The following is a 19,631-nucleotide window of genomic DNA, read 5'->3' on the forward strand; positions in this document are numbered from 1 at the left end:
GTCACACAGATGGGGATACACAGGTAACTGCAGACTTCATCCAAAATAAAATATATATATATACAGTGGATATAAAAAAGTCTACACAACCCTGTTAAAATGTCAGGTTTCTGTGATGTAAAAAAATGAGACAAAGATAAATCATTTCAGAACTTTTTTTACCTTAATGTGATCTATAAACTGTACAACTCAATTGAAAAACAAACTGAAATCTTTTAGGGGGGGAAGTAAACATAAAAAACTAAAATAATGTGGTTGCATAAGTGTGCACACCCTCTTGTAACTGGGGGTGTAGCTGTGTTCAGAATTAAGCAATCACATTCAAAATCATGTTAAATAGGAGTCAGTACACACCTGACATAATTTAAAGTGCCTCTGATTAACCCCAAATAAAGTTCAGCTGTTCTAGTAGGTCTTTTCTGACATTTTCTTGTCGCATCCTACAGTAAAAGGCGTGGTCCACAGAGAGATTTCAAAGCATCGGAGGATTCTCATTGTTAAAAGGTATCAGTCAGGAGAAGGGTACAAAAGAATTTCCAAGGCATTAGATATACCACGGAACACAGTGAAGACAGTCATCATCAAGTGCAGAGAAGTCAGTAAGAAAAAAGTTTTATGGGCAGCCATAAATTAACCGCAGAACTACACCAGTGTGCTCCCCCCCCCCCCCCAGCAATAGAACCAAATATATAACAGAAAACAGCAGCTGCCATGTGTATGGTTAGGCATTTAGCCAAAAGAAGGATGTGGTTACCCGTAACAACTTGAAGGATAGTCCAAATGTCCTCGTCGGGCCTCAGTTAGGTCTGAGTAAGGCCCACATGGGTAATAAAGAGGGTACCATGGGCACATAAATAGTTTGTCACACAGATAGGAATACAGAGGTAACTGCAAACTTCATCCAAATATATATATATATATATACACACACAGTGGATATAAAAAGTCAACACACCCCTGTTAAAATGTCAAATGTCAAGTTTATGTGATGTAAAAAACAAGACAAAGATAAATAATTTCAGAACTTTTCCACCTTTAATGTAACCTAATGAAAGCATGTCTTTCTTTTGGCTAAATGCCATATATTATATATATTTATTATTTATATATGGTTTGAACAGGCATCATACACAAGTTTGATATTTTTTTCAATTGATGATATGCATCAAGTGAAATCATTTAGTGAAATGCTAATGTTATTTGGGAAACAATTTTGCAATAAGAAAATGCAGTCAATTTATCTTCAGTTGAGCTCTCTGTAATTTATTTCAGCCAGATATCAGAGAGCTCCTCACATGTAAGGTGGGCAGCCTGCTTCACAGTTTACACATTTTGCTTTTTTTTAATTTTTGAATATTTTCTCTTACAATACCAGAGCTTACGATTTTAATAAGCACAGTTTTCATCCGAAAATACAATACAAATACATTACAACACTTTAGAATTTTTATTCTGTTGTGCAAGACTTTTTGTAACTTTAGAAACCTCTTCACTTTCGATATGAGACTAGCATGCAAAAAAAAAAATGGATGATTATTCGTTCATTATTTTCATCTATGTATGGGGCTTAACTTTGTATAACTGCTTAACAAATGTAGAAATAAAGCATAAAGCGTGCATTGTTTTCAATGGATCATCTGACACATTCACATGCATCTTTATTGATAGCTTTGCAAAGCAGAAAGCAAAGACTGCATAATACCCACATCAAGCCTGACTTTGAAATTGATTTCAAGTCGGGGAACATGCCAATTTCAAGTGCGATTTGCAAGACATCTGACACAGATGTCTATGCAAATCCCATCAAAAGTAGTGCATGTACTACTTTAGAAATCTTTGCTGCTCCAACCAAGTCAGAACCGCACCGATATGACCGCTGTAATTACGGACAATAGGGTGCAGCTTGGCATGCATGCAAAGTCGCACCCAGTGCAATCGGGGTCTGAGTAATGAACAGAGGTCGGCCCTCTGCACATTTATAAATACAAACTAGACAGAAAATAATACATTTTGAAATCATTAAAACACATTATAAACTATACCTTTCCTTTAAATGAGCTCACAATATTACCTGGATTTAGGAAGAACTTATATATATTTTTGCTTTTGCAGGAAATTGTTAGCTGGTTTAATGCTATCCGTGCTGCACAGTTTCATTATATGAAAGTTGCATTTCCCATCGCTTCTGACAAAGAGGTAAGTGAGGAATATAAGGTCGCTGGGTATAATGCTCTTGCCTGATAGGAACTTGGGCATGAAAGCACAGAAAGGGCAAGCTGTATTGTGCCTCTAATGTAAAACTAGCTATAAACATGAGTTGACAATTACCTGAATTCTCAGTTTTTAGCTGGACCAGGTAACAATCACACTTCTTGATGATGGCAAAATCAGTAAAAAAATTATTATATAACTGATAGTTTCCAGTGGCACTTGACAAAGGAATGGCCCTGACGTAAAGCCACCTGAATTGATGGTGAAACAATTAGGTATCGCTTAACCACTTAAAGTCTGGACGCTTTTACCCCCTTCCTGTCCACGCCAATTTTCAGCTTTCAGCACTGTCACACTTTGAATGACAATTGTGCGATCATGCAACACTGTACCCATATGAATTTTTTAGCATTTTTTTGAGACATATAAAACTTTATTTTGGTGGCATTTATTCACCACTGGAATTTTTATTTTTTTTTCCTATATAAATGAAAAAGTCCAAAAATTTTGAAAAAAAGTGTTTTTCTTATAAAATTTTGCAAATAAATAACCCTTCTTCATAAATCTTGGCCAAAATGTATTCAGTTATCTTTTTAGTAGAAAAATAACCCAAATTAGTTTATAACCAATGTTATAATGATTAAACATTTTTTTTTACATTTTTTATTTTTTTATATTATTATTTATGTTTTTTTTTTTTTTTTTAACATAGTGTCACCCTAGTGACACTGTACTACTTGGGGGGGGTGATGAAGATTTTTTTTTTTTTTTTTTACACTGATTGCTTTTACACCCATAAAGGCTGTAAAAGCAATCATGTCTCCTTCTTTCTGGCTGCATTCTTGCAGCCATTGAGAAATACTGTGAGAGCTGTGATTGGTCACAGTTTGTTACATGGTACAAGGCTGTTGTGAATACCCTTGTACCATTTGACCTCTGTGATCATTCACGGATTTCACACGTAGTAAGCAATGATGTCAGAAGTGATTGGCCAATCAGTGATCAAATGATCGGGACCTCATACAGAGGTCTCATACAGCGATCGGTGTCCTACGGACACAACGAGCACCGGATCGCGGTTCCGCACGCTCCCAGGGAGCACACACAGGCTAAAATGGCGGGTGCCATTTATGAACTCCTCCTGTCCAGCCGTTTATATACAGGGGCTGGACGGGAAGTGGTTAAAAAATATTGTCTTTTTTAATTTTAATGGGGTCTAATAGATCCATGATCTTTCTTTAAAGAGTACCTATCACTGTCCAAAGCTATCACAAGGGGTGTTGTTCACCCCTTGTAATAGAAATAAATTTAAATAAAAAAAAATATATAAAAAGTGTAAAAAAAAAAAAAAAATTTAAAACAATTATTAAAGCACCTCTGTGTTCATGCACAAATGCAAATATGGACTTAGGTCCGGCACGCATATGTAAACATCAATTGCACTACAAATGTGAGGTATCACCGCAAACATCAGAGAGCAATATTTGTAGTGTCAGGGCTTACTTTTAACTCTAAACTGATAACCTGTAAAAGCTTTTAAAGTATCCCATATGGATAATTTTAGGTGTCGTAGTTTGTAATCATTTCACAGGCATGTGCAGTTTTAAATCTTGACATGTTTGGTATCTATTTATCTTTTATATTTTAACAAACAAATTGGGTATTATATTGTGTATGTATGCACTAAAATTCAAGTGTATGTTTTACTGAAAACTTGAGTTTGATAAACAGCTACACAAATTGCAACAACCACCATTTTATTCTCTATGGCCTCTGCTTTTGGAAAATAAATGTTTTAGGGTTCTAAGTAGTTTTCTAGCAAAAATGCTGATTTTAACAGGTATGTGAAATATCTCAAAATCGCCCTAGACGGCAAGTGGTTAAATGTGTTTCAGACATGTTTACTAGATTATACTAGATTGTTTACAGTAATTTCAACATAGTTACTCAACTATGTAGACTCTCTTCTCAAGGACATGTTTTGGTTATATTCCTAGGTCTTAATCCGTTTGCCTCAGAACTTCTTAAAAGAAGGCTACATGGAGAAGACAGGACCAAAGGTAACAATAAAAAAAGTGTATTATATCAGGAGTAATAATTATAAAATACTCTAGATCAACTGAAGCTCTGCCGAGAACATCTGGGATTTTTTTAGGTTATAAAATGTTGCAATGCTCTCTGTGGCGATTACACACTCAACCTCACCAAGTGCAGCTCTGTTGCAGCTTTTCGAGCTCTGGGACAAAAACCTAAGCACCAGCAGATTGAGAGTGATCATCACTGGGGCAGGTTAACTAAATAGTTAAGACCCCGTTCATATCTGTGCAGTGCGTTTTTTCTGCATCATGTTTCTATGAGCGTTTTACATGTGCACTATCATTAAATGCTATTAGAACACACACTTTCATGAAAATGCATCAAAGTCCTTCATGCTTTTATAGCATTTACAGAAATGGTATTACAAAACTGACAAAAGGAAAACTAAAATAAATAAAAGATTAAAAGTGAAAAATACATAAGCAAAGTTTATCAGGTGTTTGGTTTTGTGTAGAGCCCAATTTGCTTGCAAAGCAAATCAAACCTGAAGTTTAGAAGAGTCACTGGCCCTTAGTAAATGTGATTTGCTAGTATCCTTAGTAGTTTCAATGTCTAATGAGAGCCCCAGGCTACCAAATGCAGCTTCTCTTCTTGTAAGAGGATGTTCCAGATCTAATTCTATTCAATCAAAGGGTCAGAGGGGTGTGTTGATAGGTGTGCTGGAGTAATTTTATTATGATCAGCCTACACACCCTTATTGCCAGTGATCTTGGGCACATCTGCGTGTCAATATGACAAGGTTTCACAATACAACAGCTTATTATTTAACAGTATGGTATGGAACTTGGATACTCCATAGGAAAATCCAATGCATTTTATTAGTGTTCTGGACCTTGTAGCATAGGTGTGTTCCGTGTCTAACTGGTATCTTCTTAGGCATCCTTGTAACCACTTTTTTACGAAGGTACCGGTAACTTTATTACAAAATAAATTATGGCATGTGGATAGGGTTTGGTTTTGGGTGTTCAGTTTGAGGTAAAAAAACAGACTCACAGATATCTATGGCTCCTAGACTGTTTATATATTACTAATTATGAAAGGCTATTCACAATTTGGCTTCATTAACCACTTCAATACTAGGCACTTTCACCTCCTTCCTACCCAGACAAATTTTCAACTTTCAGTGCTGTCGCACTTTAGAATGCAAACACTCAATCATGCAGCAAATAAGTTTTGTCATCTTTTACACAAATAGAGCTTTTTTACTATATAAATGAAAAAAGATTGAATTTTTGAAAAAAAAAAACTATTTTTTTTCAGTTTCTGTTATAAAAATTTGCAAATAAATAATTGTTCTTCATAAATTTAGGCCAAAATTTAATCAGCTACATTTAATTGGTAAATATAACCCAAATCCGTGTATATTAGTTAGTCTATGTGAAAGTTAGTACACCCCTTACATTTTTGTAAATGTTTTATTTTATCTTTTCATGTGACAACACTGAAGAAATTACACTTTGCTACAATGTAAAGTAGTGAGTGTACAGCTTGTATAACAGTGTAAATTTGCTGTCCCCTCAAAATAACTCAACACAGCCATTAATGTCTAAACTGCTGGCAACAAAAATGAGTACACCCCTAAGTGAAAATGTCCAAATTGGGCCCAAAGTGTCAATATTTTGTGTGGCCACCATTATTTTCCAGCACTGCCTTAACCCTCTTAGGCATAACCCCCTTATACTCATCTGAGCCCCCTCTCAATTCAGCGATGTGCACGGGAGCCTCAGCTGTCCCAGGTCTCTCTCTCCTCATTGGCTGAGACACAGCATTGAGAGTCATTGAATCTCACTGCTGTAAATCACAACCTGTGTCTTTTGGATGCATAGAGCGGGGCTTGGGAGCGAGCATGCACCAGTGCCCCCATAGCAAGTGGCTTACTGTTGGGGGCACTGGAGAAGGGGGAGGAGCCAGGAGCATCGGTGGAGGACCCAAGAAGAGTAGGATCAGGGCTGCTCAGAACAGGTAAGTATAATATGTTTGTTATTTAAAAAACAAAAAAGACCATTTAATATCGCTTTAACCACTTTTTACCCCCATCATAACCAGTCAATTTTCCACTTCGCTACTTTAACTGGTAATTGCGTGGACATACAACACTGTACCCAAACAAAATTTATATTCACACGAATAGACCTTTCTTTTGGTGGTATTTGATCACCGCTGGGTTTTTCCTTTTTTGTGATATAAATGAACAAAGGACGAACATTTTGAAAAAAAAAATTTTTTCTTTCTGCTATAAAACAAATCCAATAAAAAATTTTAAATCAAATTTCTTCATAAATTTTGGCCAAAATGTATTCTGCTCTTTGGTAAAAAAAAATCTCAATAAGTGTTTATTGATTGGTTTGTGTGAAAGCTATAGCATCTACAAACTACAGGATATAAATTGGATTTTTTTTAAATGTGTTTTTTACTGCTAATTGCAGTGATTAGCAACTTATAATAGAACCTAGATAGTGCAGCTGGCAATCTGTCACCAACTGATGCTGAGGGGAACTGACTATCTGCCACAGACATCTCCAGGGACACTAGTACAGTGATCAGTGATAATATTATACACTGTCACTGTAATAATGACACTGGCTGGAATGGAATTAACATCTAGTAATCAAGAAGCTAAGTGTGTGCCCAACAATGTGTAATGTGTGCATTATGTGCTTTACTGTACTAAAAGATCTTTGTTTCCCATCCCTCTTTGTTTCTCATCCCTCAGTACAGAGCTCTGTGTTGATTTTCATTATAGGGCTCTGAAACATTGTTTGGGACCTGCTGACAGGCTCCCACTGTGTACAATCACTCTGGGCGTCAGCAGGGAAGCACAGGCCCTTATCCAGAAAGCAGGATTCAATGTACCAGTGAATCACTGTGCCTGCATGGGACGCTCATCCGCAGTACATTGCAGGTGGGTGGGCCAAAAGTAGTTAAGTTATAAATGGACAGTCAGTGATCAGAACCTTCACCGCTCTCCATCCTGACCCTGAAAGCAACATCTACAATATATAACATCATATATGGTTATAATGTATTGATATATTGGGGTCAATTCACTAAGAGATAAATACCGCATTAATTTTTTTGTTAAAATAGCGTTCATTATCTCAAAAGTAGTCAGTTCACCAACAAACATGCATTATTTACCAAATGCGTTAAATATTTTTGGTTTGTGATATTTATCACTTAAATTTAGCAGCGTTTTGGCATTTTTTTTCTCCACAATTTTTTTTTACATGCTAACTGTCAGGAATGGACTGGCCAGCAATGGTGGGACTCACCTGCCTTTTGATCTGCAGTACCAGGGCTGGCCAGCGGGTGCTCCCAGCAATCAGAGACTCAACCTTTCAGCCAGCTAACACCTGGAACTGATGATACTGGTGTATTTAAGGGATGGCCAGACTTGCAGACTCTGCCTTGGTGTTGTGTTTGTCCTGGGCCCTGTATCTGTCCTGCATCCTGTTTCTGGTCCTTTGCTACCTGTTCTGATCCCTGGCTTGTGACCCTGACCATCCCTCTGCCTGACCCTCTGTACTACGCTGCTTGCTACCTGCTGAACCTGGCCTGTGACCCCGACCATTCTCCGCTTGCTCCCCCTGTACCTACCTGCCCAATTGATATTGACTCGGCCTGCCTGACGACGCTTGCTTGTATGTACTGTTATCTGTGGGTGGTTGGTTGGGTTTGTTTGCACTGTATTATGTTTAGTATTGCACTGCGTTTATGTTTGTATTGTTAGTGTTAATAAATTACATTGTTAATCACATATCTGAAGTCTGCGTTTCCCTGCTTCAGTCACACACCTCTGGTCATACCTGGGAGCCCTGACACTAACACTGCTCCAGAGGAAGAAATAAATTCACACAGAAATACAATGAAATTGTGAGAACATTCTAGTGTTCTTCCATTCACAGAACGACCTCCCTCTGGTGAAATGTTACAATTTATTTTCATTCCTGAGCGCAGGGCAGAACATTTCCACATTGATACTTTGTATACTTTTTATTTACTGGTCAGTGCAGAGTTCCCCTCATTATTTTGTACATTGCTAAAATACTGACTGCCTACTAACTAATGTGTGCATTCTTTAGTGAATTGATTTTAAAGTGGTTCTAAAGTCTCAAGGTTTTTATACCTTCATGCATTCTATGTATGAAGGCAAAAAAACCTTCTGTATATAGAAGCCCTCCCAGCCCCCCCAAACACTTACCTGAGCCCCATCCCAATCCAACGATGTCCATGAGAGCCTCGGCTCTATGGGACTCTCACTCTTGATTGGCTGAGGCACCAGCGGGAACCACTGTTAACCACATGCCACCCAGCCACTGTATAAATACGTCGGCAGGGCGGCACGGGCAGGCAAAACCACGTTTTAAACGTGTGTTTTGTAAACAGGTAGGGGACAAGCGCGAGGCGCACCGCCGCCCTACCTGTCCTGCCGATTACAGCCGCGGATGTTAGTCGCCGGGTCACAGCCGGTCCATACCGGCTATCTCCTGGCGATCGGCAGCAATCAGTGACAGAGAGCACAGCTGTAGTAGCAGTGCTTTCTGTCACCTCCCTGACAGCTCGAGGACAAGCTGATCGGGACAGAAGAGTTTCTCTCTCCCGATCAGCCTGTCCCCATCCAGCACACACCCCCGCCCCCCAGTAAAACACTCCCCCTCAAACAGATAAGCCTTCCCTGAAAAATAAAGTTAACCCCTTCCTCCCCAGTGCCATTAGTACAGTGTCAGTGTTTTTTTTTTTTTGCACTGATCACTGTATTGGTGTCACTGGGGATGTCAGTGACCCCAAGTCAGTACCCCCCAATGTCAGAATGTCCACCGCAGTCCCGCAGTCCTGCCATAAGTCGCTGATCGCCGCCATAAGTCACTGATCGCCGCCATAAGTCACTGATCACCGCCATAAGTCGCTGATCGCCGCCATTATTAGTATAAAAAAAACCTAAAAATCCCAGCAAAGACATGTCGCAGAATGCATTTTGGCAGCAATTTATGATTAATTTGATTTTTAATTTTTTTTTTTACTGGACATGATTTTTAGCAAAAAGTCCAAAATATTGTTTTTTTTCCTCAAAATTGTCAGCCTTTTTTCTTATAGCGCAAAAAATAAAAACTGCACAGGCGATCAAATACCACCAAAAGAAAGCACAATTTGTGGGAAAAAAAGGATGTAAATTTCATTTATGTACCGTATTGCATGACCGCGCAATTGTCCGTTAAACTAGCACAGCGCTGTATAGCAAAAAAAGGCGTAAATTGCAGTATCTATACCATAGATTGTAGACGCCATAACTTTCACACAAAGCAATCAATATACACTTATTGGGATTTTTTTTGCCAAAAACATGTAGCGGAATACATTTTGGCCTAAATTTATAACCAACTTTGAGTTTACTATATATTTTTTATAGCTGAAAGTAAAAAATATTGTTTTTCTTCAAAATTTTTGGCCTTTTTTTGTTTATAGCGTGAAAAATAAAAAGCGCACAGGTGATCAAATACCACAGAAAGAAAGCTCTATTTGTGTGAAAAAAAGGACGTAAATTTCGTTTGGGTGCAGCATTGCATGACCGCGCAATTATCAGTTGAATTAGTGCAGCGCCAAGTAGCAAAAAGAGGCCTGGTCATTAAGGGGGGTAAATCCTCTGGAAGTCAAGTGGTTAATTACAGAGAGTGAGACAATCAGGAGAAGGAATGGGCAGGACCAAGCCGCGGCTTTGTGTGTGAATGGACACGCAGAGCCGCGGCTCGGGAGCGTGTCTGCTCAGGTGCCCCCATAGCAAGCTGCTTGCTGTGGGGGCATCTGACAGGAGGAAGGGGCAAGGAGTGCCGATGGAGGACCCGAGAAGAAGAGGATCTGGGCTGCTCTGTGCAAAACCACTGCACAGGTATGTATAACATGTTTGTTATTTTTAAGAAAAAAAACAAGACTTTAGTATCACTTTAATTATTTATCTCAGTTTTTTTTTGTGGTATTTATCTCATTTTTTACAAATATGTGATATTTTTCTCACATTCTTTTACTGTATTATCTCATGCAATGTTTCTGGAAAAGGAGTCATGTGACCTTGATATCATATGCAAAATCCTTTAGTGAATTGACCTCATTGTCTGAAGGGGTAAGAATTTTTCAGCTGCTTGGGGCGTGAAGGAGTGGATTGATACAGTGTTAGAGCGCAGGTTTGTATATTTACATACAGGTAGTGTTGCAGCTTCTGCAGTGCTCACACTGAAAGCAGGGACTGGAATCATTGGCAATAACACAGCAGTAGAAAATTCTAAATCCTCAACCTAAGTCACCGGTCACACTGTTGCAATTTAAAGTTGCGAGAATTGTGTGCAATTTTAGTGCGATTTCTGAAGACTTTATTACTACTTGTGAAGATTTTCAATGCAAGAACTACTTTAGAAATCGCGCTGCAGCAAATCACAAATGTTAAGACAGTGATATTCACATTCATGAGATGCAATTTCAGGTGCGATTTAAATTCCCAAATCGCACTGGTATGACTGAGCATCAAAGGTCAAAATAATGGTACAAGTGAACAGAAAAGTGTTAAGTTTTGTCCTTGTTACTAAAAATAACCATTTCTATGCTGATGTGTCAACACAAAGCTGTTTATTTTTAGTAACCAGCACAAAACTTAACCTATTTGTACCTGTATTTTAACCAGCCCTCAAACTCGCTATAGCCGAAGGACGGCTACAGCGCGGTTTGATTGCAGAATGTAAACAAAACAAATGCGGATTTAAATAAAAAAAAAAACAAAACAGTGTGGGGGTCCCACCCAAAGGCCCTTCAGATCTGGTACGGGTTTTAAGGGGAACACCATGACAAAAGTGAAAAAAAATCTATACCAGACCCTTATCTGAGCATGCAGCCTGGCAGGAAAAGAAAGGGTAGGGGGACAAGCAAGCGCCCCCCTCCTGAACCATAGCAGGCTACATGCCCTCAACATGGGGAAGGTGCTTTGAGGCGGGGGGGCTCTCCCCCGAGCACCTTGTCCCCATGTTACTGGGGACAAGAGCCTCTTTGCCACAACCCTGGCCCAGTGGTTGTGGGGGTGCGGGGGGTGTCTTATCGGAATCTGAAAGCCACCTTTAACAAAGGGGCCCCCAGGTCCTGCCCTCCCTTGTGAATGAGTATGGGATATATAGTACACCTGCTCATTCACCAAAAAAGTCAAAGATAGTAAAAACACAACAGTTTTTGACAAGACCTTTATTAAAAAACACATAAAAATACTGACCTGAACAAAAAAAAACACTGCCGAACATGACTATTCCCATCCAGGGACACAGCTGTCTGACAGGTAAACACGGGGTGGGGCTACCCGGTGACATCACTGGGTGACCCCGCCCCATCTACCTCTCATTGAATAAGTGTCATTATGGGGTGGGGTCACGCAGTGACATCACTGGGTAACCCCACCCCCATGTTTATCTGTCATTCAGGAATGACACTCACCCAATGATAGCTAGACATGGGGACTGGGTCACCAGGTGAGGTCACTTTGTAAAAACCCTTTTGATTCAATACTTTAAGTTGCTGATCAAGAACAAATATGAAGCAGAAGAGGTCAAACCAACTGAGCTTCATATCAGTGATCAAACTATTAAAGCCTGTAGATAAGTATGCCAGTCCTTCACTAACTGTGAATGAATAAAAGGTTCCTTTGATTGGCTGAGGTGGAGAGACAGACTGATGAGATCATGCTCTCTGACTCAGCCAATCAGAGGAAGGTTTATATTAACTCACAGAACACAAAGCTGCCTTTATATTGCTGACTCAGTCTGACTGGAAGTCTCTGTGATAGAGTCACTTTGGGTGGGGGGCCCATGGAACTCAGCTCACTTTGGAGAGGTGGGGAGACCCCTGTCTCAGCTCCCCATATCCCTCTTATGTGTAAATCACCCTGTGCCTGTTAGGGGTACAGGGTGATCTGTCCTAATATTGTGTGGGCTTTGTCTCAGACTGTGTAAACAAGTTTAGGAGATAGGTGGGGGTTGTTGATTGATTAATGTCATGCCATTGTTCTATGTTTGTCTGGCTTGGGAGCAAACTATTATGGGATGCATGTGTTTATGTGTATTAGCTTAGTGGGGGGGAAGGGGGGTGTCTCCAGTAGCCCTCCCTCCTGATGGGACTGTGTGTGTGTGTGTGTGGCTTGTTACTAAATGTAGATTGCCCCACCCTGTGTCATTATGCAGGGAGGGGGATTGTCCCCTGAGTGTATATATCTTGTATCTGTGTTCAAATAAACTAGTCTACCTCCTGGTTTACTTCAAGACTGGTGTTGTCTAGTCTTGTGTGGTCGGTTGTGAAGCGGTATTCTAACGGAAGTACTCAAGCATAGTCTGAGTCGGTTCCAATGCAGTCTGTCTCACAGCCAGAACCCAGCTCTGTGTACTGTATGTAGCTGAAGTTCATACAGCGCTTAGAGCCAAGGCAGCAGTTAGTGAAGGATATAGTTCATTAGGACCATCTTGATCCAAACAAACTATTTAAAGTGACAAGAAACCTGGAGATCAGCTTTAAAAAGTTGAGAACGGCTGTATCAGAATGTCCATATATTCATGCTTCTTAAAGCGGTAGTAAACTCCGCTGTAAAATTTTTATTTTGGGGCCCCCCCAGGTGGGTTATGCCATAGCATGCTAGTTTGCATGGCATATTAGTACATTATGGCAGACTTACCTTTCAAACGGTGTCCTGAAGTGGGTTCGACCTAGAGAGCCCCCAGCGCTTCCATCTTTGCCTGTTCTTCCTTCCGAGTCTTGTGCCTTCGGCCTTGCAATAGGCCAGGCCATGATGACATCACTCCTGCTCATGTGAATGGGAGTCATATTGCCGCGGCATGGATAGGGGCCGTAAATGTTCACTGAGCTGAGCTGTACATGACAGCTGACAGGCTTGAGGATGCATTTATGGCAGAAGAGATCAATAAGGTCTCTTCTATCATAAATACCCTGCCTGTCAGCAACTGTTAAAAAATTAACTTTACTTCCATTTTAACTTCCCTGCAGCTGATCACTTGGGGTGCTAGGATTATTGTGGATGCAGATGGAAAAATCTGTAATCTGCTTTGTGAGGACTGTGTCTACAGAGTAACACCTGAGGTTTACCTTAGAAATGTACAGATCCCAGAAACAATATCTATGTGCTGCTATAAGAAAATATAACAATTAAGGTTATGGTGAAAAGGAACTAAAGGAATAAACAAGCCCTCCAACAGAATACGTGCATAGAACATTTTTAGAACAGAAGGTATTCACACTGTAGAATAATTTCAGTTTATCTTCCCTTAGTATTTTCACCAATTTCCAAATGCAATTAAAAATCCAGTTAGGTCTTGAGTTTCATAATTAATTTAGGCCTCCCTTATCATTGAGATTGTACCCTGTTAGATCAAAGATTTCAAGAAAATGAGGGTAACCATTGTGAGCTACTTGAATAATCACACATTAGTATATTGTATAGTATAAATCGTAAATTACCAAAGTGCTAAGGTGTCTTATGTTTTGTCGTTTGTAGCCAACTGATGCATTTAAGAAGAGGTGGTTTACTCTTGATCAACGCAGGCTCATGTACTTCAAAGACCCCCTGGTGAGATCTTCAATTGAATTATAGCTGCTAAATTAAGTAGAAAATATAGTACATTGTAAATGTTTCATTAATGTTAGCCTATATTTGGTTTCAGACTTGATTGTGTCCGGTATTCACATTAAAAAAAATTATACAGTTTCTTTTGGCCCCTCTCTTACTGTAAAGCTTTCTTTTTCAGTCATATCAAATATTCAAGGCATGCCAGAAGAACCCTCTTAGGCTTCTTTCACATGCGCATTCCGATCGGGATTTGCAGATGTTTTACAGACGGACCCAATCGGAACCTCCATTCTCCTTTATGGAGTGGAGGGTGTAAAGGGACATGTGTCTGTTTACACCCGCTGACATCCAATCTGATCCGACCCGCAAAAAAGGGACAGATGGGGATCCAATTCCCCAGGCAATCTGTTTTCATCCAACCACCCATTGAGGACAGCCAGCTGGTCTGTGTCTACTCTGCAGCAGCTGAGTGGAGCGGACACAGACCTGTCATCCGCTTGCTCAGCAGGGATCAGTGGTGGAGAGATCCCCGCTGAGCAAGCCGATGCGCTAAATGGGTCCTCCCCATGTGAAAGAACCCAAAAGATGGTCGGTCGAGACAGTTGAGTCGTCATTTCATGATCGGCAGAGACAGTTGTGAGTCATCCAGAATTTCCACCTAACGGTCGTTTCACATGGGTGTTCCGATTTCTTTTTCATCAGTTCAGTCACATTTTTTAAAAGAAAAAACGATCAGTTTATATCAGTTTTTCATCAGTTTACACCCCTTTTTTACATCCTTTACCAATGCAAAAACGGACCGTATGTCCATTTACATCCATTTTTTGTCCGTTTACATCTGTTTTTCATCCATTCCAGTTTTTTTACGGAAAAAAATAGGGTTCTTTCACACAGGTGTTCCATTTTTTTCATCAGTTCAGTTATGTTTTTTCAAAGAAAAAAACGGATCAGTTCACATCAGTTTTTCATCAGTTCACATCAGTTTTTCACGAGTTTACATCCATTTTTATCAGTTTACATCAAGTTTTACATATGGACTGTATGTACGTTTACATCCATTTTTCACCAGTTTACTTCTGTTTTCATCCATTTACATCTATTTACAACCGCTTTTTGGCCATTCAGTTTTTTATGGAGAAAAAATAGGGTTTTATTCTGTTCAGAAAAATGGATGATCATCTGCTTACATTCACTAGTCCATAGACATACATGGGTGTCCGTTTTTGACAGATAAAAAATAGACATATGGAACACCCATGTGAAAGGGGCCATAATCTCTCAAGGCCAGATCTACAAGTTAAACTCTGTCAGAGCACAGAGACAATAGTAAGGCATCCAGAATTTCAACCAAAATCACTCACAGATCCTGTCACAGGATCTTTAAAAGTCGCAAGCAAATACATAAGAATATCAAGTGTTTAAAATGCTTGCTTGTAGTGTTTTCCTTTCCATTAATGATCTATTCACTTGCAATGTGCCTTTGAATGTGCTAGAAAATTTTGCTACTTCAGGAGAGTCAATTCCCTAGCACAGCCTTCTGTCTTCTTTCACGTCACAGCCTTCTCCTCTTCTGGGAGTGTTTAATTACCCTCTGTGTAGAGTTAGTTCCTACACCCCTCCATTCAACTCCCTACATAACTTCACATGTAGCTGCTGGGGGAGAAGCAAAGGGCAACACTGTAGAGTGTCACTTGAATGATAGATCTGAGTCTGCTGGTACTGATGACATCACATCCAAGATGTTGGTATCCAGCAACAGTCACCAATCTTTTGGATGTTTGCACAGGGTAGACAGAAGGTATTAAAGTGGAACTTTACTCATACAACTTGATAAAAAAAATAATGTTCTTCGGCAAGGAACGTACATTTCACATTAATAATTATACTACTAAAATTGCATGTTGTAAATTGCCTGCGGTGTTGTTCCTGTTCCTTCTTGCTGGAGGCTGCCATTTTGTTGAAGGCCAGAGCTCCTGAGCAGCAGAAAATCTTTAGGCTGTCGACAGATCGGCCTCTAGTGGCTCTTATTTTAGGCAACTGAGCATATGCAGAACAGTGTGAGACAGTATAGGCAGTGATGTTTTAGTAATTGGCATTATGTATTATGGGCAGCACAGTGGCTAAATGGTTAGCACTTCCGCCTGGCAGTACTAGGGTCGTCGGTTCAAATCCCAAGCATGGCACCACCTGTGTGGAGTTTGCATGTTCTCCCTGGGCCTGCGTGGGTTCCTCCAGGTACTCCGGTTTCCTCCCACACTTCAAAGACATGCTCGTAGGTTAATTGGATCCTGTCTAAATTGGCCCTAGTGTGTGTATGAATGTGAGTTAGGGACCTTAGATTGTACACCCCTTGAGGGTTAGGGACTGATATGAATGTACAATATATATGTAAAGCGCTGTGTAAATTGATGGTGCTATATAAGTACCGTATTTTCCTGCGTATAAGACGACTTTTTACCCCTTGAAAATCTTCTCAAAAGTCGGGGGTCGTCTTATATGCCGGTAACGGCATGCTGACACTTTTTAGGGGGGCGGCGCGGTGCCGCCGCCGCCCCCCCCCTTCCAACAGAAGGGAAACTAAGTACAGGGGTGGGCAGGGGCTGCTGTCTCTTACCTGGCTCCGGTCCCACGACAATCCGGTCCAGGAAGCGCGGCTGCTCCTTCCTTCGGTTCGTCCACTGGATGTTCGCGCGGCTGCTCGGCTCCGCCTCCTCACTGGTGATTGGCCGCCAGAACTGTAGCTCAGGAAAGGCACACAGGCGGCCAATCACCGGCGAGGAGGCGGAGCTGAGCGGCCCCGCGAAAATCGAGTGGAAATGCAGGTAAGTGTGCCGTGCTTAGGTGCTGCTGCAACCACATATGCTGGCTGCAGCAGCACCGTAATGGAACAGGGGTCAGCAAGTGTCAGTGGGAGGAATAGTGCCCCATCGTTGGTGTCACTGATACCAATGATGGGGCATTATTCCTCCCACTGACACCAATGATGGGGCACTTTTCCTCCCCCCCACTGACACCAATGATGGGGCACTATTCCTCCCCCCCCACTGACACCAACGATTGGGCACTATTCCTTCCCCCCCACTGACACCAACGATGGGGCACTATTCCACCCCCCACTGACACCAATGATGGGGCACTATTCCACCCCCACTGACACCAATGATGGGATACTATTCCTCCCCCCACTGACACCAACGATGGGGCACTATTCCTCCCCCCCCCCACTGACACCAGGTCAGGTCAGGACCTGGTCAGTCCTGAGGAAGTCACGGGGTCACGTGACGCAACGCGTCGATGGCACTACGTGGTGACGCACTTCCGGCGCGGCGCCATCTTGGTACACCCTTCAGCCACACGCTTACACCCATGGTATGGGAAACAGCCTGTATTTCATCTGGCAAATGTGAGTGTACTATACATTTATTTTCTGGCATTTATTAAAACGGTTTACACTATGGAGGATGTCTTTTGCTTCCTTTATCCTATTGGGGCTTGAGCTGGGGTCCATCCTGCTCAGCCAACCTCGGAGGATACTATAGGAGAGGTGGAAGCTGTATACTGGGGATATACTAAAGAAGCCATCTACTCAAGAGGAAGCATACCTTGATTCAGTGGGGATCTGTTATAGTTCTGTGGCCCTGCAGGGTCGCAGGGAGGAGGTGAGAGGCCATTTCAGCTGGTTTTGGATTGCACGTGGTGGTGTGCGGGTCCACATACAGTCCATGGACTCTGTTTGAGTGGAGAATATTGATACAGGATCACTGGACTTTATATTTATATAAGTGCACTGTGTGCAGGGGTTGCACATCTGTTTTCCATCTTCATCTTGCTAGTATCATCACGCACATATATGTATTTCCTCTTCACGTTTATACAGGATCCCAATATTATGCTATATGTCCTAAGGTACTGATTCTTTCATTGTGTGTTTTAGCGCTACATCATTCTTCACTTTCTTCTGCATTTCGTTTGATCTTGGGGTATTGGATCAGATGTTAGCAGCTTCACACGTTTATTAATTGTTTTTTACATAGGAGCGCAAGCAGATTTCAAATATCGTCTTATACGCCCAGTCGTCTTATACGCCGGAAAATACGGTACCTGAAATAAATAATATTACAATGTTTAACTATACCTTCAAAAGGGGCCAGCATGATGTGATTTAGCAGAACTTAATGTTATGACTAAAGTTCCACTTTTAATGCACATGAAATCTTATGGGAAGGTTTTAGATTAAATGAATGGTCTGTCAACAGGATCTCTTTAAGGCCAGATCAGAAAGATGACTCCTGTTGAAGCACAAAGACAATAATGAGTCATCCAGAATCTCCACCTAATTCTCCTAAAGTGGTTTTTCATACATAATACTGTCATAACCTAAATTGCATGGTTGGTACCACTGTAAAAATCATCCTCATTTGATTGTAGTCCTCGAAAATATGCCAATTTGTGGGCGTGGCATAGCATTGGCGCCTGGGGCGGGGATGTGAGCTCACACTATCTTCTCCCAGCTATCTTCTCTATCTCTCTTTCTATCTCTCTATGTCTCTGTCTCTCTCTCTCTCAAAACAAAAGGGGAGGGCCGTCCCCATATCAATCCAGGTGTCAGCTTTAGGACTCGTTAACACAAGAACATGTGTTCTCTGCGCGTTTCTCACATCACATTTAAAATGTACTGGTTGTGCATTCTGCTGCGGGTGTCAAGATATATAAATTCCTAACAACATCCCAAATGCAGGTCGCAAATGCAGTGAATTTGCCTGCATCAGATTGTGTGGTATCACAATATCATGCAATTTGGTGCAGTGTGTTTTTAAAAGTAAGTACATGCACTACTTTTTGTGCAATCCAATGCGATTTCAGTCCATTCAAATGAGTAGGCTGAAAATCACACTGCACCGAGTTGCACAGGAGTCTCACAGGAACATGAATTAAATATAAAGTAGCTTATAGAAGGAAAGTCTAAAAAAGAAAACTAATGCAGCCAAGAATTGGTGAAGTGCAATGATCAGACTTGTCCTGACACTCCACCCCCCTGCACAGCCATTCATTTGGAAGACTAGTGAGCTGCTGTTTCTCCTCCCACGGCTCTCTATGCAGCTGAGAACAGAGGGAATGTGATCACTTACACAAAAGGAATTTAAAATGTTTAGATGAGGGTTTACAACCACTTTAATGCGGTAATAAACCCAAAGTGTAGCTAAACCCAAAAACAAATATAATGTATTGCAGATTACCAGCCCTTGGATGTGAAGACTACATTTGTTTTCTTTTTTCAGCCTAAGAACATTTCAACAAGTACCTATTGACTAGAAATGTCCTTGTCACTGTGAGCTAAAAAGACTGCAATATTATCTTTCTTGTGTTAACTAACTAATCCCACCAGTTACAGTGTATAGGAGATTAACCACTTGAAGTCTGCCCTATAGCAGTTTATATACGTATATGTACGTGATCCGCACTCCAGCTGTGTCCCTGGGCCAGGCTGTGTGTGCCAGCCCAGTGCTGGTGTGATTCGGTGTAGCATCGATCACTCACCAGATCCAGGCCAATGATGTTTATAATGGACGTGCTGATCAGTTGCACCGAATCAGAGAGCATCCTGTGCCAGTGTTCTGTAAATGATACAAACTTCTCTCTCTGGAGCACATTCTGTTCCAGACCAAGAAGAAAGCAGACCTATGTGAGCAGAATCAGCACGCTGACACCTTAAGCACTTAGT

At 41.0% G+C, this 19,631-nt stretch overlaps 1 protein-coding gene across 1 annotated transcript in view; it reads left to right on the plus strand.

Moving 5' to 3' along the window:
- The window catches only part of LOC149464678 (arf-GAP with dual PH domain-containing protein 1-like), a 48,836-nt gene that overhangs the window by 21,172 nt on the left and 8,033 nt on the right, over positions 1-19,631 (plus strand). Inside the window, exons 7-9 of the mRNA XM_089674281.1 lie at positions 2,113-2,196; positions 4,209-4,271; positions 13,838-13,909. Of these exons, the coding sequence (XP_089530407.1) occupies positions 2,113-2,196; positions 4,209-4,271; positions 13,838-13,909 (219 nt within the window). The remainder of the gene's footprint in view (positions 1-2,112; positions 2,197-4,208; positions 4,272-13,837; positions 13,910-19,631) is intronic.

The sequence above is a fragment of the Staurois parvus genome, unplaced genomic scaffold (assembly GCF_062004578.1).
Source record: "Staurois parvus isolate SC_StPar_1 unplaced genomic scaffold, SC_StPar_1.0 ptg000149l, whole genome shotgun sequence".
NCBI classification, from domain to species: domain Eukaryota; kingdom Metazoa; phylum Chordata; class Amphibia; order Anura; family Ranidae; genus Staurois; species Staurois parvus.